This window comes from Oncorhynchus keta, chromosome 23 (assembly GCF_023373465.1).
Source record: "Oncorhynchus keta strain PuntledgeMale-10-30-2019 chromosome 23, Oket_V2, whole genome shotgun sequence".
Classification (NCBI taxonomy): Eukaryota; Metazoa; Chordata; class Actinopteri; order Salmoniformes; family Salmonidae; genus Oncorhynchus; species Oncorhynchus keta.
Genome location: NC_068443.1, coordinates 13,454,736 through 13,478,833, shown reverse-complemented (window position 1 = coordinate 13,478,833; position 24,098 = coordinate 13,454,736). Strand labels below are relative to the sequence as shown.

At 45.4% G+C, this 24,098-nt stretch overlaps 1 protein-coding gene and 1 long non-coding RNA gene across 7 annotated transcripts in view; both read left to right on the top strand.

Annotated features, from left to right (window-relative positions):
* LOC118402493 (receptor-type tyrosine-protein phosphatase S-like) overlaps positions 1-24,098 on the top strand; it is a 144,985-nt gene that overhangs the window by 104,858 nt on the left and 16,029 nt on the right. For 4 of the 5 annotated variants that reach the window (XM_052476450.1, XM_052476447.1, XM_052476449.1 and 1 more), the window contains 10 exons: positions 5,114-5,208; positions 8,882-9,135; positions 10,108-10,195; positions 11,327-11,545; positions 11,933-12,090; positions 12,729-12,743; positions 12,974-13,086; positions 19,797-19,894; positions 20,621-20,756; positions 20,992-21,167. In XM_052476450.1, the coding sequence (XP_052332410.1) occupies positions 5,114-5,208; positions 8,882-9,135; positions 10,108-10,195; positions 11,327-11,545; positions 11,933-12,090; positions 12,729-12,743; positions 12,974-13,086; positions 19,797-19,894; positions 20,621-20,756; positions 20,992-21,167 (1,352 nt within the window). Of the gene's footprint in view, positions 1-996; positions 1,318-1,461; positions 1,656-2,613; positions 2,641-2,935; positions 3,054-3,205; positions 3,863-5,113; positions 5,209-8,881; positions 9,136-10,107; positions 10,196-11,326; positions 11,546-11,932; positions 12,091-12,728; positions 12,744-12,973; positions 13,087-19,796; positions 19,895-20,620; positions 20,757-20,991; positions 21,168-24,098 lie in introns of all 5 variants that reach the window. The other variant, XM_052476451.1, reaches the window with a different exon arrangement.
* LOC127910991 (uncharacterized) lies at positions 5,638-6,799 on the top strand. Of its 2 annotated transcripts, none has more exons than XR_008077230.1 (3): positions 5,638-5,706; positions 6,274-6,341; positions 6,436-6,799. It is a non-coding gene; the product is annotated as an uncharacterized LOC127910991 (long non-coding RNA). The 2 variants fall into 2 exon arrangements; XR_008077231.1 differs by lacking the exon at positions 6,274-6,341 and adding an exon at positions 6,180-6,247.

Genomic DNA, 24,098 nt, shown 5'->3' with positions numbered 1-24,098 from the left:
GCCCTTGTCTTCTGTGTCGAACTGCTATGTTGAAGCCCTTGTCTTCTGTGTTGAAGCCGTTGTCTTCTGTGTTGAAGCCCTTGTCTTCTGTGTTGAACTGCTATGTTGAAGCCCTTGTCTTCTGTGTCGAAGCCGTTGTCTTCTGTGTCGAAGCCCTTGTCTTCTGTGTCGAAGCCGTTGTCTTCTGTGTCGAAGCCCTTGTCTTCTGTGTCGAAGCCTTTGTCTTCTGTGTCGAAGCCCTTGTCTTCTGTGTCGAAGCCTTTGTCTTCTGTGTCGAAGCCTTTGTCTTCTGTGTCGAAGCCCTTGTCTTCTGTGTCGAAGCCTTTGTCTTCTGTGTCGAAGCCGTTGTCTTCTGTGTCGAAGCCGTTGTCTTCTGTGTCGAAGCCTTTGTCTTCTGTGTCGAAGCCTTTGTCTTCTGTGTCGAAGCCTTTGTCTTCTGTGTCGAAGCCTTTGTCTTCTGTGTCGAAGCCCTTGTCTTCTGTGTCGAAGCCTTTGTCTTCTGTGTCGAAGCCTTTGTCTTCTGTGTCGAAGCCTTTGTCTTCTGTGTCGAAGCCTTTGTCTTCTGTGTCGAAGCCTTTGTCTTCTGTGTCGAAGCCGTTGTCTTCTGTGTCGAAGCCGTTGTCTTCTGTGTCGAAGCCTTTGTCTTCTGTGTCGAAGCCTTTGTCTTCTGTGTCGAAGCCTTTGTCTTCTGTGTCGAAGCCTTTGTCTTCTGTGTCGAAGCCTTTGTCTTCTGTGTCGAAGCCCTTGTCTTCTGTGTTGAAGCTTTTGTCTTCTGTGTTCAGCTGAGTCATGTTTGTTTATATTTAGAGGCCTTCTCTTTTAATTTAGTTTTCCTTTTTTTATTTGTATTTCCTTTTTCTTCTATCCTTTTGTTTTGGCTTTGGTTTTTCACCCTCTTTCCGCCATTGTGTCTTTGCTCTCCCTTTCTATTTCTTCACTGCGTTCGAAACTCCCCTGGCCTTGCCCATTTCCTTATCCGGACCCTCATCCAATCAGAGCCCTCGGCTGCTCCCCTGGGCGTGTCCTGTGACAGCCCCAGCTCCACCTCCCTGAGGGTAAGTTGGACACCGCCGCCCACTGAGACCCAAAATGACACACTGACTGCTTATGTGCTGCGCTACCAGCAAGTGGTGTCTGGGGCCGAGGTCAAAGGTCAGGGTCCAGAGGTGAAGGTGCCTCCCATCCCCCCAGAGCAGGGGCAGGCAGTGGTGGAGGGGCTGGAAAAGTGGACCTGGTACCGCGTTAGCCTGGCAGCCTTCACTACCGAGGGGTCCGGACCAGAGAGTCCAGCCCTGCTCTGCCGCACAGACCACGACGGTGAGTGAGTGTGTGTTTGTGTCAGAGAGATATCAAACAAGCTTGAGACGAGAATGTTTGAAGCAGGGTAGATGGATGGCTGAAGTTCTAGATTAGCTGATCGATGCGTTGATTGAGAAACGTGTGTATGTGTGTGTTCCTTAGTGCCGGGTGCGGCCCCCCGGCAGGTGGAGGTCCGGCCCTTCAACTCCACTGCCCTTAGGGTCACCTGGCGATCTGTGTTGCCAAGGCAACGCCAAGGTCAGATCCGTGGTTACCAGGTGCACTATGCTCGTGTAGAGAGTGGCTCAACACGCAGCCTTCCCCGAATCAAAGACCTGCTATTGGACGACAGCCAGGTGAGGTCATCACCTTCTTATTTTGCTTATTTACATTTTCCGTTAAAAAAAATATTTCATTTGAATATCTTCTCAACAGTCACGTACATATGTACTTTCAAAGATAACATATATATTTGACAGCTGTCACACCTCCGCAGGTCATTGTTCAGTTAAAGTGAAGCAAATAATGTATCTCACTGGGTCTTTGCAGTACACATCACCTCCCACCAATGTTCCCTCTAAGCTGTGTGCATGTGCAGCACGCAGGGCCCCCAGCACTGCCGGAGCAGAAGAAATATCAGCACGTGCAGAGAAGCACGACATTAAACTGCACTCAACTTTCTATAGTTTTTCCCGTTTAGTTAACACTATAGGCTTCTATTGCATTGACAGGCACGACTCAGGCCGGTGCACCATAACCAATCAGAGCTGCAGTAGGCCTATATGCAAATAGACCATTGCCATATATTGAATTGAACCATTACATTTGAACTGGACTGTTTTACAGCATGAGCATGTTTTACAGCATGATTATTATGCGCTTGTTTTGAGATCAAAGTGAGGGCTGCATGTAGCCATGTGTCCACGTTTGGTCATATTATTTACTAGTTAGCGAGTTATTAGCCCAGTTATAGCTCATTTATAGTCAGAAATGTGGAAGTGATTGCTTCCTATAAGAGCACAAAATATGAACATTTCTAGACATCTTTGAAAAGCTTTCTTCCTGTCTTAAAGGGGCAGTATTGTATTTTGAGACAGACTTGAATAAGCTAAGAAGCCAATGCTCCGGAAGTTGCACAGAATCTTCACAACATTTGCGCTCAGCAGCCCTGAAATTTGCTCAGTGGCAAAAACAATTGAGGGAGCATTGCCTCCCACTACGCTCCTATTTGCTCCTCCTTTATCTAATCTCTTCTCTCGACTCATTCACTCTCCTCCCTCTCTCTCTCCCCTCCGGGTCTGACCGTGGGATCAGTTTGTGGAGGATGACACTACTGAATATGTGAGTATGGATCATTCTGTCAGTATTAAACTGAACCTACAGTGGTAGTGGTTATGCTGTACATTGCATAAGTAAGCTATGAACTCCTCATTAGGAGATGCCTTCTATCTGAGAGACAGTCAGTTTGTAACGTCTCTATGTAAAGTAATAGGACAGAGTGAGTTCATACTATGTGATGGGTTAGTGGAGATAGGGGGAGAAATGGAGGACCAAGGAGGAAGGGAGAGGGAAGAGGAGAGAGAGGTTTATAAGGCTTAGCTGAAAAAGTATCTTGTGTGTGTGTGCGACCCTGTAGGAGATGATGGTGGGGGGTCTGAAGCCTGAGATGTGGTACTCTGTGTCTGTGGCGGCTTACACCACTAAAGGGGATGGAACACACAGTAAAGTCAGAGTGGTGCAGACACCGGGGATTGGTAAGCATTGCACACATAAGATCACTAACAAATGCACACACAATACACACACAATATACACACAATAGCATATTAGACATACAATATATGAATGTTTCAAAGGCACAATGCCGAACTGACATGTCTGTGCCTCTCCCTCCTCTTGCCTGAAGTGCCTGATGCCCCCTCCCTTTCGGTGCGCCCAGGGTCTGAACCCTCCATGGTGGTGAGATGGGGGCCCCCAACTGGGATGTCAGACTCTGGTCCAGGGGCCAAAGGGTCTGAAGTTCAGATCCAGGGTTTTCGGTTACAATTTGGGCTGAAGAATGCAACCCTGGACACTACGGTGGAGTTTTCGGCCAGGGAGCGAATGTACACACTCACAGACGTAATTCCAGGGTTGACTTATGTCGTTACCCTTTCCGCCAAAAGCCGGTCAGGGTACGGAGATGAGGCACGGGAGGAACTCGAGATGCCTGAGTACCCACCCAGGAGTTACCCTCAAATCTCAGAATACATTAACGCCACCTGCTGTTCGCTCCAGTTCTCCTGGCTGCCCCCTGTGCCAAGCGAACGAAACGGTGTGATCACCGAATACACAATAGCTTATCGGGAAGCAGGGGGTCTTAACCCTCTGGGCATTGACCCTCTGGGCATTGACCCTCTGGGACCCCCTCGCCAGATCACGCTCCCAGCCATTGAGTCCAGCTACACCATTCTGGGCCTGAACCACAACACGGGGTACGAGGTGCAGATGTGTGCCCACACCAGCGTAGGTCCCGGCCCGTTCAGTCCCCCGCTACTGTATCGCACACTGGCCTTCGAGACAGGTAGGGCTGGCCTGGGGCCTGGCACAGGGCTCCAGAGAAATGCCCCTATTCACTCTAAACACTAAACACTGGTCTAGAGTCAGATGTTTTCCATTTTAATCTGAACCTTGAATATCACAGTCCAAAATGCAAAGCTGACTCTGGGCCAGTTATAAGGGTAAACTTTCACCCACAGAGGGGTTGAAAACGAGTCCACTGGAAAAAACTGCAAATCCTAGTCTCTTCCACACACCCACCACCTCCCTCACCTACTCCACACCTACTCCTCACCTCCAAGGAAAACTGACTGAATGCCACATGATTGAATGTATGGAGAACACGCTCTCACACCCACAGGTAAAAGTCAGTAGAAAAGCCAGACTGGTTGTGAACAGTGAGGTAAGTGTTGAGTCCTGGCTCCTTGGCTGACTGAACGAGGCTTTCGTTTAATACACATGGTTTGTTTCTAAAGGTAAGCTTTTACCTCCTTTTGGATTGCCCTGACCTGTTCCAACCTTTGTTGACATGCTGTTAACATGTTTTGTAGCCCTCACACTCCCCAGTAGGCACTTCACCATGAACCAAACACATTCTTCAGTTCTGTTGCTCTCCCTCCACTCTTCACTCTGATCAATCAATCCACCCTCTTCACCACCTCCTACTCTTCCTCCAAACCTTCATCTGCTGTTCCCACTATCACCATGTGTAAAGACCTGCACCTGCCCTCCATCACCGACTAACAGATCTCCAGGGTGGAAGCAGAGGAGTGGAGAGGTTGAATGGCACACCGCAGTCTAAAGATGACCTTGCTTTGACTGTCTAACATCCCCCCATCCACTTCACAGTGACCCTTGAGAAGAGGGTTGTTTGGCAGTTAAATATTCTGTGTGTTCTGTTCCGGAAAAGTACCGGAGCGAATTAGGCTAGAACGAGATAAAGTGGGATTACACAGATTATGTCATCATAAAGAGGAGGATGAACAGGGCACAACGGAGCCAACTGTTCCTATCTCTTCAATTCTATTCACTCTTCTTTGCTACTCAGTGCCCATATACGTACTTCCTGAATAATCTTGAGATGTATGACATCACTGTATAATTCTTCTTAATCTTATTTTAGGAATTAGGATCCTTTGTTATAGAACCTACTAGAATAGGTTGGTAGCTTCTCCACAAAGGAGAAGCTACCAACAGACAAGGACAGACAAGACATGTGAATGGGGTGGTCTATACTGACACTGACCATGTGTCTGTTTTCCCGTCTTCCAATCAGATGTCCCGAGGAATTTCTCAGTGAACCTGGCGACCAAGACAAGTGTTCTCCTGACCTGGGAGTTCCCTGAGAGCCCCTACCCCTACCACTTCACTGTGAGTGTGTGTGCTTGTGTAAACAACTGTGTGTGTACATATGTATACGTTTAATGTCAAGTACACATGTAAAGTGAAGTGCCTTTCTTGCAAGCTCTAAACCCAACAATGCAATAACCAATGTAGTATTCAAAATATCATGAGAAATAAAAAAAACATACAAGAAATAAAAAACGAGAAGTAAGTCATTTATATATGTTTTATATACGTATATAAGTTTCAATATCATATATACAATGTGCAGGGATACTGGAGTGATAGAGGTAGATATGTATAGGGGTAAGGAGAAAGGGATACTGGAGTGATGGAGGTAGATATGTATAGGGGTAAGGAGACAGGGAAACTGGAGTGATGGAGGTAGATATGTATAGGGGTAAGGAGACAGGGACACTGGAGTGAGGGAGGTAGATATGTATAGGGGTAAGGAGACAGGGATACTGGAGTGAGGGAGGTAGATATGTATAGGGGTAAGGAGACAGGGATACAGGAGTGATGGAGGTAGATATGTATAGGGGTAAGGAGACAGGGATACTGGAGTGAGGGAGGTAGATATGTATAGGGGTAAGGAGACAGGGATACTGGAGTGATGGAGGTAGATATGTATAGGGGTAAGGTGACACGGATACTGGAGTGATGGAGGTAGATATGTATATAGGGGTACAGGAGTGATGGAGACAGGGAGGAGACTGGAGTGATGGAGGTAGATATGTATAGGGGTAAGGTGACACGGATACTGGAGTGATAGAGGTAGATATGTATAGGGGTAAGGAGACAGGGATACTGGAGTGAGGTAGATATGTATAGGGGTAAGGTGACAGGGATACTGGAGTGATGGATAGGGGTATAGGGGAGGAGACAGGGATACTGGAGTGATGGAGGTAGATATGTATAGGGGTAAGGAGACAGGGATACTGGAGTAATAGAGGTAGATATGTATAGGGTAAGGAGACAGGGATACTGGAGTGATGGAGGTAGATATGTATAGGGGTAAGGAGACAGGGATACTGGAGTGATGGAGGTAGATATGTATAGGGGTAAGGTGACACGGATACTGGAGTGATGGAGGTAGATATGTATAGGGGTAAGGAGACAGGGATACTGGAGTGATGGAGGTAGATATGTATAGGGGTAAGGTGACACGGATACTGGAGTGATAGAGGTAGATATGTATAGGGGTAAGGTGACAGGGATACTGGAGTGATGGAGGTAGATATGTATAGGGGTAAGGAGACAGGGATACTGGAGTGATGGAGGTAGATATGTATAGGGGTAAGGAGACAGGGATACTGGAGTGATGGAGGTAGATATGTATAGGGGTAAGGAGACAGGGATACTGGAGTGATGGAGGTAGATATGTATAGGGGTAAGGAGACAGGGATACTGGAGTGATGGAGGTAGATATGTATAGGGGTAAGGAGACAGGGATACTGGAGTGATGGAGGTAGATATGTATAGGGGTAAGGAGACAGGGATACTGGAGTGATGGAGGTAGATATGTATAGGGGTAAGGAGACAGGGATACTGGAGTGATGGAGGTAGATATGTATAGGGGTAAGGAGACAGGGATACTGGAGTGATGGAGGTAGATATGTATAGGGGTAAGGTGACTAGGCATCAGGATATATGATAAACAGAGTAGCAGCAGCGTATGTGTGGTGTGTGTGTGTGTGTGTGTAGAGTCAGTATAAATGTATGTGCAAATTAAGTGTGTGTTGGAGTGCCAGTCTGCTTGAGTGTGTAGAGTCCTGTGAGTGTGCATAGAGACTAAAATACAAGGGTCAACTCAGATAGTCTGTGTAGCCATTTTGTTAGCTATTTAGCAGTCTTAAGGCTTCGGGGCTGTTCAGGAGCCTGTTGCTGTCAGACTTGATGCGGTACCTGTTTGCTGTGCGGAAGCAGTGACAACAGTCTATGGCTTGAAGGGCTAGCGTCTTTAACGATTTTCCGGGCCTTCCTTTCACACCGCCCTCTGTAGCGCCATGCAATCGAGGACGGTGCTGTTGCCATACCAAGCAGTGATGCAGCCAGTCAAGATGCTTTCAATGGTGCAGCTGTAGAACTTTGAGGATCTGGGGGCCCATGCCAAACCTTTTCAACCTCCTGAGGGGGAAGAGGCGCTGTCCTGCCTACTTCACGACTGTGTGTGTGGACCATTTTAAGACCTTAGTGGTGTGGATACCGAGGAACTTGAAGCTCTCGACCTGCTCTGAGATCAGCGAGATCACGCAGTCCTCTGGGTCGGTGGAGGCACTCATGCACGGCACGGTGTTGTTATTGTCGAAGCGTGCATAATATACATTGAGTTCGTCTGGTGGATAGGCATTGTTGGATAGATCACTGCTGGGTCTTCCTTTGTAATCCGTAATGAACTGTAGCCACTGCGACTTGGTGGGCATCGGAGCCTGTGTACGTAATATGATTCCACCTTATTCCTATATTGTCCTTTTGCACGTTTGATGACTCTGCGACGGTCGTGGCGGGACCTCTTGTATTTGTTCCTGTCCTCAGCTGTAGCCTCAGGGTTGTCTGCGAACGCCCTGTGTCCAGTAGCCCTGTCCTTTATCTTAGCACCAACCTCAGTGTTAATAGAGGGCTTTTGATTGGGGAAGCAGCAAACCTTTAATGTGGGGACAACGTCGCCGATGCATTTCCTAATGTAGCCGGTGACGGAGGTGGTTAGTGCATTGGATAGCCATTGGGTGTATCTTGTCCGAAAGCCATGTTTCGGAAAAGCAGAGAATATTCCAGTCAAGAGGTTCCTGTTGGTAGCAAATCCACGATCGGAGGTCATCCATCTTATTATCAAGTGACTGTACATTAGCCAGTAGAATGGAGGGAAGAGGTGGTCCGTTTTCCCTTCGCCTTAATGTTGCCAGGCCTCCCCTCTCTTGCCTCTGTAATGCCGGATTTTCCTCTTGCATATCCCGAAAATTGGGTCAGAATTACAGAAAGAGCCCAGGGCAGATGAGTCAAAGTTGAAGTAGAAGCTGGAATTGGGGTAAGTAACTACCGATCTGATGTTCAAGAGTTCTTGTCGGTTGTAAGAAATAGAGGATACATTTTGTAAAAATAAGTAAAAATAAACGACTAAAGAATCACAAAATAGCAAAGTTGGGTTGGAGCTCGCAAAATGGCGACCATTAAGGACGGCGCTATCTTATTATGTGTGTGTATATCTGTGATTTTAGCCGTCAGAAATACCCTCCCCTACCCTATTCCTCCCAGGATGTGTGTGTATATGTGTGATCTTAGCCATCAGAAACACCCTCCCCTACCCCATTCCTCCCAGGATGTGTGTGTATATGTGTAATCTTAGCCGTCAGAAATACCCTCCCCTACCCTATTCCTCCCAGGATGTGTGTGTATATGTGTGATCTTAGCCGTCAGAAATACCCTCCCCTACCCTATTCCTCCCAGGATGTGTGTGTATATGTGTGATCTTAGCCGTCAGAAATACCCTCCCCTACCCCATTCCTCCCAGGATGTGTGTGTATATGTGTAATCTTAGCCGTCAGAAATACCCTCCCCTACCCTATTCCTCCCAGGATGTGTGTGTATATGTGTGATCTTAGCCGTCAGAAATACCCTCCCCTACCCCATTCCTCCCAGGATGTGTGTGTATATGTGTGATTTTAGCCGTCGGAAATACCCTCCCCTACCCTATTCCTCTCAGGTGGAGTATAACCGCCAGAAGATGGAGGTGGATGCCAAGCTGAGAAAAGCAGTGATCCCCAATTTGCAGCCAGATACCGACTATGACTTCAAGATCACCTCCTCTGAGGGCAACATGGGCGGGCTGAGGCACCGCATCCACGCCAAGACCTCTCCACCAATTGCCATCCGCCGTCCGGAGATTGACCACAGCCGTGACACGGAGACCACCATCACCATAATCCTGCCCTCACTGGAGAATCGCATCCCTGTCAAGTAAGGGCTAGCCACAATATGAATTGTTTGGAAAATTCCAGAAAATTATGTCATGGCTTTAGAAGCTTCTGATAGGCTAATTGACATCATCTGAGTCATTTGGAGGTTTACCTGTGGATGTATTTCAAGGCCTACCTTCAAACTCAGTCCCTCTTTGCTTGACATAATGGGAAAATCAAAAGAAATCAGCCAAAAATGTGAGACTTTGTGAATATGCTGAAGGAAACAGGTACAAAACTATCTATATCCACAGTAAAACGAGTCCTATATCGACATAACCTGAAAGGCCGCTCAGCAAGGAAGAAGCCACTGCTCCAAACCCGCCATAAAAAAGACAGACTACGGTTTGCAACTGCACATGTGGACAAAGATGGTACTTTTTGGAGAAATGTCCTCTGGTCTGATGAAACATAAATAGAACTGTTTGGCCAAAATGACCATCATGTTTTGAGGAAAAAGTGGAAGGCTTGCAAACCAAAGAACACCATCCCAACTGTAAAGTGGGTCTTCAAAATGGACAATGACCACAAGTATACTTCCAAACTTGTGGCAAAATGGCTTAAGAACAACAAAGTCAAGGTATTGGAGTGGCCATCACAAAGCCCTGATCTCAATCCTATAGAACATTTGTGGGCAGAACTGAAAAAGCGTATGAGAGCAAGGAGGCCTACAAACCTGACTCAGTTACACCAGCTCTGTCAGGAGGAATGGGCCAAAATAAATAAAAGAGGAAATAAATCATTCTCTCTACTATTATTCTAACATTTCACATTCTTAAAATAAAGTGGAGATCCTAACTGACCTAATACAGAGATTTTTGTTCAAATTAAATGTCAGGAATTGTGAAAAACTGAGTTGAAATGTATTTGGCTAAGGTGTATGTAAACTTCCGACTTCAACTCTGCTAGTAAACTGCCACAGAAAAGTTGTAATGAAATTCCCTGACAATCTGGTTGTTCCTCTGTCCTGTAGGAACCTGTATGTGGTGGTAGTTCCTCTGAGGAGGGCGAGGGGGGTCATTAGACATCTCAAGAGCCCAGACGAGATGGATTTGGAGGAGGTGAGAGCTATGGCAACCTATCTGGGAACACATGAACTGGCTCGTCTGGCCGTTCTCCTCTCTCTGAGAACCTTTGCTCTCTCAGATTTTATCATGTGGTTTCTTAATGTTTACATTAAAAAAATGCATCATTAACATCACCTAACTCGCTCCCTCTCGCTCCCTCTCTCTCCCTCTCTCCATCTCTCTCTCTCCTTCACTCTCTCTCTCCATCTTTCCCTCCCTCTCTCGCCCTCCCTCTCTCTTTCTCTCTCTCCATCTCGCTATCTCTATCTCTCATTCCCTCTCTCTCTCCTTCCCTCTCTCTCTCTCTCTGTCTCCCTCTCTCCCTCTACCTGACTCCCTCCCTCTCCTCCCTCTCCTTTCTTGCTCTCTCTCTCCCTATCACCCCATATCTCTCTCACACTCTATCTATCCCTCTCTCCATCTCTCTCTCTCGCTCGCTCTCTCGCTCTCGCTCTCTCGCTCTCTCGCTCTCTCGCTCTCGCTCTCTCTCGCTATCCATCTTTTTCCCTCTCTCTCCCCCTCCCTTCCTCCCTCTCTCCATCTCTCACCCTCCCTCTTTCTCTCTCTCCATCTCTCTCCCTCACCCTATCTCTCTCCTTCCCTCTCTCTCCATCTCTCTGTCTCCCTCTCTCTATCTCACTCCCTCCTTCTCCTCCCTCTCTTCTCTCTGTCTCCCTCTCTCTGTCTCCCTCTCTCTGTCTCCCTCTCTCTGTCTCCCTCTCTCTGCCTCCCCTATCTCTCTGTCTCCGTCTCTCTGTCTCCGTCTCTCTGTCTCCGTCTCTCTGTCTCCCTCTCTCTGTCTCCCCTCTCTGCCTCCCTCTCTCCTCCCTCTCTCTGCCTCTCTCTGCCTCCCTCTCTCTGCCTCTCTCTGTCTCCCTCTCTCTCCATCTCGCTGTCTCCCTCTCTCTGCCTCTCTCTGTCTCCCTTTCTCTGTCTCTGTCTCTGTCTCCCTCTCTCTGCCTCCCCCTCTGCCTCTCTCTGTCTCCCTCTCTCTCCCTCTCTCTGTCTCCCTCTCTCTGTCTCCCTCTCTCTGCCTCCCTCTCTCTCCCTCTCTCTCCATCTCGCTGTCTCCCTCTCTCTGCCTCTCTCTGTCTCCCTTTCTCTGTCTCTCTCTCTGTCTCCCAGTTGTTGAAGGACAGCAGTCAGAGACAGAGGGAATCTAGACAGCAGAAACAGGTAGACCTGCGCAGAGCCTACATCTCAGCCCTCTTCACCCCTGCTACTCTGCCAGCCTTCTTCACTCTGGGGGACCAGCTGGACTACGGAGGCTTTGAGAACCGCGCTCTAGAACCAGGACAGGAGTACGTGTTCTTCATCTTGGCAGAACTCAATGGCACCACAGTGGTACGGGCCAATCAAATTATGTTTGTTTTTGTGTGATTGTGTATACACTCTTAGAAAAGAAAGGTGCTATCTAGAACCTAAAAGGGTTCTTCGGCTGTCCCCGCAAGAGAACCCTTTGAAGGACCCTTTTTGGTACCAGGTAGAACTCTATTTGGTTCCATGTAGAACCCTTGGGTCAGCCGAAGAACCCTTTTGGAACCCTTTTTTCTAAGAGTGTATGTATTGTAGGACAGTGTGTATCCCTCTCACGTAGTCTTCTCTGTCATTCTCAAGAGACATTGCAATACTTTGAAGACAATTAAATGAATGAAACTTAGGTTAATTTCCCCTGGCTAGCCCTCGCTGTGATATGTATTACTCACTGTACTCTTTGTTTGTGTATTGTAGAAGATGTACGCGGACAGTCCGTACACAGAGCCAGTGATCGCTCCGGACTCAGACCCCCAGCCCCTGGATGCGGGGGATGGTCTGATCTGGGTGGTGGGACCCGTCCTGGCCGTAGTCTTTATCATCTGCATCGTCATCGCCATCCTGCTCTACAAGAAGTGAGTGAGACCCGAAGAGGGAGCACTGAACTTACAGCGATTTTATAGCTAACACGTATAACTACAGTATCTATCCATAACTAGCTAACATGCTATAACCAGCTTTCATGCTAACTATTTAAATAGCTAACATGCTATAAGTAGCTAACATGCTAACACTCTATAACCAGCTTACATGCTAATAACATTATAATGTTATAAATAGCTAACATGCTAACACTCTATAACCAGCTTACATGCTAATAACATTATAATGTTATAAATAGCTAACATGCTATAAGTAGCTAACATGCTAACACTCTATAACCACCTCCATGCTAATGTTATAACTAGCTAACATACTAATATGCTATAACTAACATGCTAACATGCTAAGCACATACGGTGCTAGCCCACTCTAACCATTGAAATGTAGCTAACTCAGCTCACACAGTATACTGGCATAACAGGCAAAGATACAAAAAGCAGCATTGTAAGGAATGACTCCAAGCCTGACCGAGCTGAAAAGACGTGTCATCCACAGAAAGCCGGCCATTTTGAATATAAATGTATCAAATAGATTTTTCTCTCTGTCTCTCCCTCTGTCCCTCTCCTCCTCCTTTCATTATTCATTCCCTCGCTCGCTCCTGATTCCGAAGCAACAAGCCAGACAGGTGAGTGTCGGTCATACTAAACAGTTGTCTTGATCTCAAAGGACAGATGATGCAGGGCAAAATCTAATGCTTAAATTGCAGTGCAATATATGTTTAACTTGTGTTCATTGAGAAAATAGATTGTGATGAATACTGTTAGACAGTCATGAACTCTCACCTCTCTACTCTCTCTGGTGTGTTGCTTGTCTGGTGTGTGTCCCGTTGTTTCCGTCTCCCTGGCCCCTGAGCAGTAAGAGGAAGGACTCCGAGCCAGGCACCAAGAGCCTTCTGTGTAATGCTGAGATGATGGCCCACCACCCCACAGACCCTGTTGAGATGAGACGCATCAACTTCCAGACCCCTGGTATGTATTGTGCACTCACACACACACACACGCACATACATACATACATACATACATACATACATACATACATACATACATACATACATACACACACTCACTCACTCACTCACTCACTCACTCACTCACTCACTCACTCACACACACACACACACACACACACACACACACACACACACACACACACACACACACACACTCACACACACACACACTCACACTCACTCACTCACTCACTCACTCACTCACTCACTCACTCACTCACTCACTCACTCACTCACTCACATACACTCACATACACTCACATACACTCACACACATACACTCACACACAGACACACACACACACAGACACACACACACACACATTCTTCGATAACACATTCTTTCTTGAAAAAAGACGGAAAAGTTTCTGATTTTATATGGTGGGGAAAACGCTTTTTACATCAGCAGTTGTCACAAAGTGCTTATACAGAAACCCCTCCTAAAACTACAAAGACCTCAAAGAGCAAGCAATGCAGAAGAACAGTGGCTCGGAAAAAGAGAGAGAGAGAGAATAGTCCACAAAGATCTCCCCAACCACACGAGCCTGAGTGGGGCGCGAAACGGAAAAGGAAGATCACATCAGTGAAAAAATCCTGGCATTACGTGAGGCACCCCTCTTCGGAGGGTAATGAGAGAGCGTGAGCAACCCAGTAACTCAGCCCCTGTAATGGGGTCAGAGACAGAGAATCCCAGTAGAGAGAGAAGCAGGCCAGGCAGAGACAGCACGGGTGGTTCATCACTCCAGTGCCTTGCCGTTCACCATCACACCCCTGGGACAGACTACATTCAATCATAGGACCTACTGAAGACATCAAATTAAATGTTATTGGTCACATACACATATTTAGCAGATAGTATTGCAGGTTTAGTGAAAAGCTTGTGTTCCTAGCTCCAACAGTGCAGTAGTATCTAACAATTCACAACAATACACACAAACCTAAAAGTAAAAGAATGGAATTAAGAAATATATAAATGTTAGGACAAGCTATGTCGGAGTGGCATTGACTAAAATACAGTGGAATAGAATACAGTATATACATATGAGATGAGTAAAGAAGTATGTAACCATTAGTAAAGTGACTAATGTTTCATTATTAAAGTGGCCAGTGATTCCATGTCTATGTATATGGGGCAGCAGCCTCTAACGTGCAGGGTTACGTAACCGGGTGGAAGCCGGTTGGTGATGGTTATTTAACAGTCTGATGGCCTTGAAATAGAAGCTATTTTTCAGTCTCTCAGTTCCAGCATTGATGCACCTGTACTGACCTCGTCTTCAAATGAAATCAAAATCAAATTTATTTGTCACATACACATGGTTAGCAGATGTTAATGCGAGTGTAGCGAAATGCTTGTGCTTCTAGTTCCGACAATGCAGTGATAACCAACAAGTAATCTAACTAACAATTCCACAACTACTACCTTATACACACAAGTGTAAAGGGATAAAGAATATGTACATAAGGATATATGAATGAGTGATGGTACAGAATGGCATAGGCAAGATGCAGTAGATGGTATCGAGTACAGTATATACATATGAGATGAGTAATGTAGGGTATATAAACAAAGTGGCATAGTTGAAAGTGGCTAGTGATACATGTATTACATAAAGATGGCAAGATGCAGTAGATGATATAGAGTACAGTATATACATATACATATGAGATGAGTAATGTAGGGTATGTAAACATTATATTAAGTGGCATTGTTTAAAGTGGCTAGTGATATATTTTTACATCAATTCCCGTCAATTTCCATTATTAAAGTGGCTGGAGTTGAGTCAGTATGTTGGCAGCAGCACCTCGCCTTCTGGATGATAGCGGGGTGAACAGGCAGTGGCTCGGGTGGTTGATGTCCTTGATGATTTTTTGGCCTTCCTGTGACATCGGGTGGTGTAGGTGTCATGAAGGACAGGTAGTTTGCCCCCGGTGATGCGTTGTGGAGAACCTTGCTGTTGAGGTCGGTGCAGTTGCCGTACCAGGCTATGATACAGTCCAACAAGATGCTCTCGATTGTGCATCTGTAAACGTTTGTCAGGGTTTTGGGTGACAAGCCAAATTTCTTCAGCCTCCTGATGTTGAAGAGGCGCTGTTGCGCCTTCTTCACCACACTGTCTGTGTGGGTGGACCATTTCAGTTTGCCTGTGATGTGTACGCCCAGGAACGTAAACCTTTCCAACTTATCCACTGCTGTCCCTTCAATGTGGATAGGGGGGTGCTCCCTCTGCTGTTTCCTGAAGTCTAAGATCATCTCCTTTGTTTTGTTGACGTTGAGTGAGACATTGTTTTCCTTACACCACACTCCGAGGGCCCTCACCACCTCCCTGTAGGCGGTCTCGTCATTGTTGGTAATAAAGTCCACTACTGTTATGTCGTCTGCAAACTTGATGATTGAGTTGGAGGCGTGCATGGCCACGCAGTCGTGGGTGAACAGGGAGTACAGGAGAGGGCTGAGCACACACCCTTGTGGGACCCCAGTTTTGAGGGTCAGCGAAGTGGAGATGTTGTTTCCTACCTTCACCACCTAGGGGCGGCCCGTCAGAAAGTCCAGGACCCAGTTGTACAGGGAGGGGTTGAGACCCAGGGCCTCCAGCTTGATGATGAGCTTGGAGGGTACTATGGTGTTGAATGCTGAGCTGTAGTCAATGAACAGCATTCTTATATAGGTATTCCTTTTGTCCAGATGGGGATAGGTCAGTGTGCAGTGAGATGGCGATTACGTCGTCTGTGGACCTGTTGGGGCGGTATGCAAACTGAAGTGGGTCTAGACTGGCCGGTATGCTTTGAGGACGCGGCTAGGGATGCCGTCTGGGCCAGCAGCCTTGCGTGGGTTAACACGTTTAAATATTTTACTCACGTCAGCCACGGAGAGGGAGAGGGGCACAGTTCTCGTTAGCGGGCAGTGACAGTGGGACTGTATTGTCCTCAAAATGGGCAAAGAAGGTGTTTAGTTTGTCTGGAGGTGTTTAGTTTGTCTCTTTGTTTCTTGGGACCAAGAACTAGCATCTTTGTTTTGACTGAGTTTGAAAGTAAAAACAAATCTGCAATCCACGTCCTTATGTCTGAAACACAGGCTTCCGTGGTAAGCAATTTTGGGGCTTCACCATGTTTCATCGAAATATACAGCTGTGTGTCGTCTGCATAGCAGTGAAAGTTTCCGAATGACATCACAAGAGGTAATATACAGTTGAAGTAGAACGTTCACATACACTTTAGCCAAATACATTTAAACTCAGTTTTCACAATTCCTGACATTTAATCCTAGTAAAAATTCCCTGTCTTAGGTCAGTTAGGATCACCACTTTATTTTAAGAAGGTTAAATATCAGAATAATAGTAGAGAGAATGATTTATTTCAGCTTTTATTTCTTTCACCACATTCCCAGTGGGTCAGAAGTTTACATACACTCGATTTGTATTTGGTAGCATTGCCTTATTGTTTAACGTGGGTCAAATGTTTTGGGTAGCCTTCCACAAGCTTCCCACAATAAGTTGGGTGAATTTTGGCCCTTTCCTCCTGACAGAGCTGGTGTAACTGAGACAGGTTTGTAGGCCTCCTTGCTCGCACACACTTTTTCAGTTCTGCCCACACATTTTCTACAGGATTGAGGTCAGGGCTTTGTGATGGCCACTCCAATACAATTTTTTTACAACTTTGGAAGTATGCTTGACGTCATTGTCCGTTTGGAAGACCCTTCACATACGACCAAGCTTTAACTTCCTGACTGATGGCTTGAGATTTTGCTTCAATATATCCACATAATTTTCATGCCTCATGATTCCATCTATTTTGTGAAGTGCACCAGTCCCTCCTGCAGCAAAGCACCCCCACAACATGATGCTGCCACTCCCGTGCTTCACGGTTGGGATGATGTACTTTGGCTTGCAAGCCTCCCTTTTTCCTTCAAACATAACAATGGTCATTATGGCCAAACAGTTTTATTTTTGTTTCAACAGACCAGAGGACATTTGTCCAAAATTACGATCTTTGTCCCCATGTGCAGTTGCAAACCGCAGTCGGGCTTTTTAATGGCGGGTTTGGAGCAGTGGCTTCTTCCTTGCTGAGCGGCCTTTCAGGTTGTGTCGATAGAGGACTTGTTTTTCTGTGGATATAGATAATTTCCTCCAGTATCTTCACAAGGTCCTTTGCTGTTGTTCTGGGATTGATTTGCACTTTTGTATGTTCATCTCTAGGAGACAGACCGCATCTCCTTCCTGAGCGGTATGATGGCTGCATGGTCCCATGGTGATTATAGTTGCGTACTATTGTTTGTACAGATGAACGTGGTACCTTCTGGCGTTTGGAAATTGCTCACAAGGATGAACCAGACTTGTGGAGGTCTACAACTTGTGGAGGTCTTGGCTGATTTCTTTTGATTTTCCCATGATTTCAAACAAAGAGGCACTGAGTTTGAAGTTAGGCCTTGAAATACATCTACAGCTACACCCCCAATTGACTCAGATGATGTCAATTAGCCTATCAGAAGCTTCTAAAGCCATGACATCATTTTCTGGAATTTCCCAAGCTGTTTTAAGGCACAGTCAACTTAGTGTATGTAAACTTCTGACCCACTGGAATTGTGATAGAGTGAATTATAAGTGAAATAATCTGTCTGTAATCAATTGTTGGAAAAATTACTTGTATCATGCACAAAGTAGATGTCCTAACCGACTTGCCAAAACTATAGTTTATTATTAACAAGAAATTTGTAGAGTTGTTGAAAAACGAGTTTTAATGACTCCAACCTAAGTGTATGTAAACTTCCGACTTCCACTGTGTATTTAGTTAGAACTATAGTGGTCCTAGAACAGAATCTTAAGGATCACCAAAACTTACCACTGATTTGTCAGATGACAAACTATCCACAGGGACGAACTGATAACTTTCAGACAGATAAGATCTAAACCAGGCAAGAACTTGTAGACCAATTAGGGCAATAAAGAACATGTACCACAGAAAACACACCAATAAGGGTCATGTTTATAATACTCTAAAGCTTCTACCAAGATCTCATTTCAAAATTGCTGTCTTCCAGGTTAGTATAGTGAGTCATAACTGTGTGACTGGCGGCATGGCACGGCCCAAACCCTGTAACCGTCTGCCCACAGTCCATCCGGCAGGCTCTAGATGACCATGCCAGAGAGGACGGAGGTGTCAACACAGTCACAACTTAAAACAAGTCCATAACCTAGTCGTTCTTGAAAAGATTAAAGGTCAGAGTTAGCTAATAGAATCATATTTCTGGATAGAAAATGTGGCACATGTATTCCGTTCTTCCCTGCGTTGCCAGATAGAGCTGACCCACTGCACCTCCAGCTGCTCTGGTGTTAAATCTCACAGCTATGCTTCCACCACTTCGTGCACTTCCTGTCTGTAACAAGGAAATGACCCCCCCTCCCCTCCACACACAGAATGAACTGTAGATAAAAATGCAGAGGATATTATTACGTAAAATATATATATAAAATAAAAATATACTCCTTGCTGTCCCCAGTCCACCTGGCCGTGCTGCTGCTCCAGTTTCAACTGTTCTGCCTTATTATTATTCGACCATGCTGGTCATTTATGAACATTTGAACATCTTGGCCATGTTCTGTTATAATCTCCACCCGGCACAGCCAGAAGAGGACTGGCCACCCCACATAGCCTGGTTGCTCTCTAGGTTTCTTCCTAGGTTTTGGCCTTTCTAGGGAGTTTTTCCTATCCACCGTGCTTCTACACCTGCATTGCTTGCTGTTTGGGGTTTTAGGATGGGTTTCTGTACAGCACTTTGAGATATCAGCTGATGTACGAAGGGCTATATAAATAAATTTGATTTGATATTGTATAATTTGGATATTGTGGCAAATAGCTGAACAAGTAATTCATTTTTCACAGGTGTTGCTTAACCAATGTACTCGTCTGTTTGATATTTGGTGTCACAGCTTGTTTTCTTACAAATAGACCTATTTTTTTTACAACATTGCTCATGGTGCATTGAGAAGACATGTTCAGGTGTCCAGAACCGTGGAAAATGTACTTTGGTACCTGGCACAAAATTGATTATATTTTATAGCACTCTACCCTAGATCTTACAATTCTTTATATATGGGGGCTAACACTGGTCCTCCACACCTTTACCAGTGTGTGTGTGTGTGTGTGTGTGTGTGTGTGTGTGTGTGTGTGTGTGTGTGTGTGTGTGTGTGTGTGTGTGTGTGTGTGTGTGTGTGTGTGTGTGTGTGTGGAGAGGCTCAGGGTGCCGTTCTGACTAATTAACACTGTCTTTGTTTGTTTGTTTTGTTTGTCTCCGAGTCGTCGCTCGCGCTCCTAATTACACACAAAAGCTATTTTCACATCAAAGGCAAACACTTTACAAACCAACCAAATCGGAGACTTTGTACCTTAAGTTGATCAATACCTTTCGTATGTTGTTTTTTTTGCTCTGTAATTGTCTTTTGACATCTAGCAAAGAACCATTAATGAATCATATGTAATGACAGAGAGGTGTGTGTAGGTGTACTCTACATGCAGACATATGTGCTTCCAGGGCTTATGCCTCGGTAAGATTTAGTTTAGTGGGCTAACGCGGTCTTGAACCACACTGGCCACCTGCGTTAGAAACCCACTTGGTCACACAGTGAGCCCTCATGACCTCTGACCCTCTGCCCTTTAACCCTTGTCCTTTAGGTATGATGAGCCACCCTCCCATTCCCATCACAGAGCTGGCTGAACACACAGAGATACTCAAGGCCAATGATAGCCTGCGTCTGTCTCAGGAGTACGAGGTGAGAGCGACAGCATGGAGGATGGATGAACATGAGTCCTAGGACCTGGTTTTCTACTCAAGGATGTGTACCAGTTGCCCCTTGCAAACTGAAATGGCATCCTGTCCTAGACTCCTATAAATGAGGAGAAAATATTGCAACGTTTTTTTCCATCCTTTAACTCTTCATCTCTGTTTCCTGGTCCTCTCAGTCCATTGACCCTGGTCAGCAGTTCACCTGTGAGCCTAACCCCAACCTTTTACCTCTCTGTGTTGTAGTCCATCGACCCCAGTCAGCAGTTCACCTGGGAGCCTAACCCCAACCTTTTACCTCTCTGTGTTGTAGTCTATTGACCCTGGTCAGCAGTTCACCTGGGAGCCTAACCCCAACCTTTTACCTCTCTGTGTTGTAGTCCATCGACCCCAGTCAGCAGTTCACCTGGGAGCCTAACCCCAACCTTTTACCTCTCTGTGTTGTAGTCTATTGACCCTGGTCAGCAGTTCACCTGGGAGCCTAACCCCAACCTTTTACCTCTCTGTGTTGTAGTCCATCGACCCCAGTCAGCAGTTCACCTGGGAGCCTAACCCCAACCTTTTACCTCTCTGTGTTGTAGTCTATTGACCCTGGTCAGCAGTTCACCTGGGAGCCTAACCCCAACCTTTTACCTCTCTGTGTTGTAGTCTATTGACCCTGGTCAGCAGTTCACCTGGGAGCCTAACCCCAACCTTTTACCTCTCTGTGTTGTAGTCTATTGATCCTGGTCAGCAGTTCACCTGGGAGCACTCCAACCTGGAGGTGAACAAGCCCAAGAACCGCTATGCTAACGTCATCGCCTATGACCACACCCGTGTCGTCCTCGCCCCCATAGAAGGTTCAAGTCCAGGTACAGCTTATGAGATGTTGGCCTCACTTGTAAGACAATAAATCATTGTACAGTGAATGACACCCTTCCTCTTGTCCAGGTAGAGGTCAAATACTGGATGGATTCAATTCAGATTGTAGTGGTGGATGCAGGGACCCAGATAAAGTCTATAGTCCTGAACTAAGACATTTTCAATGACGTCAATCAAACTTAACAACTCTCCTCTTCCCTCCACATTCTCCCCCTCCATATGCAGGTATCCTGAGCAGTGACTACATCAATGCTAACTACATAGACGGCTACAGGAAGCAGAATGCCTACATCGCCACACAGGGCCCGCTGGTAGAGACATTCGGGGACTTCTGGAGGATGGTGTGGGAACAGAGAGCAGCCTCCGTGGTCATGATGACCAGACTGGAGGAGAAGTCACGGGTGAGATGGGACAGAGACAGGAGAAGGCAACACTCATCCACTCACTGACATTATCTACTGTAGGGCAACACTCATCCACTAGGTGTTATCTACACTCTTAGATAAAAGGGTTCTTCGTTTGTCCCAATAGGAGAACCATTTTTGGTTCTAGATAGATCCCTTTTGTGGTGAAAATGTCACTCACCACCTGGATTCGGTCTTATGTAGCAAAATTTGAAATGGTCTTTTTTATATTGGATAAAAGTAGAGACGCAGAGCTACAAAATGACATATCATGCACTGGATTTTTGAGGAGCAATGGGAAAGTCAATCTGCTTTGAAACTTGTAAACTTTTGCTTCAAACCACTTTCTGTAAAAATTTGAAACATGTAATATCCTAAAATGTAGCTAGCTAGACTATCTTACCTGTATACATCATCATGCATGATGAACGTGTCTCCCTGTCAGGAATGCCATACCACTGTTGCTCTTAGTTTGAAGATGTAATCCGGAGACAGGTGTTTTCTCCATTTCTTTATCATCATACTCTAATACAACTGATTTCAGAACTCGATCCTCCAGAAAGTGGAGAGCAACACTTATGCAGCTCCACTACACTATACATTTATTAAAGCTGTTTTCGACAGGATTACCAACACAGACTGACCAGCATTAAATAGACAGAAGCCCTCTATATGGCAGACCAATCCGAACTCCCCTCTCTGGATGACCAGCCCACTCATTATCTCAGCCAAGCATGACTAGTGGGAAGGTATTTTTCTGTGGCTTAACCAACAAGGCTAGAAATGTAACAATTTTATTCATATTTACAGATGACATACAAGTTTGTTATTCAGGCACATGAAAGTTCACTTTTTCTAGAAGGCATTTTCTGAAAAAAAAAACAGTTTCCTGAAACTTGTCACAAGCAATAATAATTAGAAACATTTACTGGTGAAAGGGTTCCCCGTAGAACCTTGTATTAGGGAAAGGGCTCCACTTGGATCCAAAAAGATTGTTATTGTCAAAGGGTTCCCCTATGGAGACAATTGAAAACCCTTTATGGTTCCAGGTAGCACCTTCTTTTCTAAGAGTGTGCTGTAGGGCAAAACCCAGCTACTATGAAGGGGACGAGGGCTTTGTCATTCACTGTAAGGTGGAGTCATCCACTATTTAAGGGATCTGTCATCTACTGTAGGGCACTACTGTCATCCACGCAGTGTCATCCAATAGTCTAGTTCACTGAAGGTTACTAGGAGGCTGTCATCCACTGTAGGGCACTTTATAGGGCACAGTCATGAGTCATCCACTGAGGATGAGAGTGTACTCTCATCAGCTGTAATCAATTGGATACCATCCATTCAAAGGCACTGATAGTAGGTCAAGACAATTAGGCTGATAGATTAGTATTTTTTGGTTGTCAAGTTGTTTTTATGACAATAATAATGAGGATGACTATGATGATGACTTTAAATTTAACATTGATGACGAAGATGAGGTGCTGCTGCTGATGTTGTTGAGGATGATGATGTTGATAATGTTGCTGTTGATGATGATAATGTTGTTGATGCTGTTGTTGATGATGATGCTGTTGACAATGTTGATAATGTAGTTGATGGTTGTTGATGTTGTTGATAATGTTGTAATGTAGTTGATGCTGTTGATGATGATGTTGTTGATGCTGTTGATGATGATGTCCTTGATGATGTTGCTGTTGATGATGATGATCATGTTGATGATGATGATGTTGTTGAAAATGTTGAGGATTATGATGTTGTTGTTGATAATGTTGTTGATGATGATGTTGCAGTTGTTGATAATGTTGATGATGATAACGGTATTGATAATGTTGTTGATGGTGTTTCTGTTGATGATGTTGATCATGTAGATGTTGTTGATGATGATGTTGTTGAGAATGTTGTTGATGATGATTGTTGTTGATAGTGATGGTAATGATGATGTGTTGATGATGATGTTGTTGAAAATGTTATTGATGTTGCTGTTGATGATAATGATTTTGTTGATGATGTTGTTGATGATGGTTATAAGGATGTTGATGATGATAATGTTGTTGATGACGATGATTATGTTGATGATGATGATGATGTTGACAATAATGTTGTTGTTGATGATGATGATAATGACAATAATGTTGTTGTTGATGATGATGATAATAATGGAATTGTTGATGATAGAGGGTAGAGCTGCCGCTTTCAAGGAGCGGGACTCTAACCCAGAAGCTTGTAAGAAATCCCGCTATGCCCTCCGACGAACCATCAAACAGGCAAAGCATCATTACAGGACTAAGATCGAATTATACTACACCAGCTTCGACGCTCGTCGGATGTGGCAGGGCTTGCAAACTATTACAGACTACAAAGGGAAGCATAGCCGGGAGCTGTCCAGTGACACCAGCCTACCAGACCAGCTAAATAACTTCTATGCTCGCTTCGAGGCAAGTAACACTGAAACATGCATGAGAGCATCAGCTGTTCCGGATGACCGTGTGATCACGCTCTCCAGAGACAATGTGAGTAAGACATGTAAACAGGTCAACATTCGCAAGGCCGCTGGGCCAGACTGATTACCAGGACGTGTACTCCAAGCATGCACTGACCAACTGGCAAGTGTCTTCACTGACATTTTCAACCTCTTTCTGTCTGAGTCTGTAATATCAACATGTTTCAAACAGACCACCATAGTCCCTGTGCCCAAGAACACTAAGGTAACCTGCCTAAATGACTACCGACCTATAGCACTCACGTCTGTAACCATGAAATGCTTTGAAAGGCTGGTCAAGGCTGCTCACATCAACACCATTATCCCAGAAACTCTAGACTCACTCCAATTTCCATCCCGAACCAACAGATGATGCAATCTCTATTGCACTCCACACAGCCCTTTCCCACCTGGACAAAAGGAACACCTATGTGAGAATGCTATTCATTGAC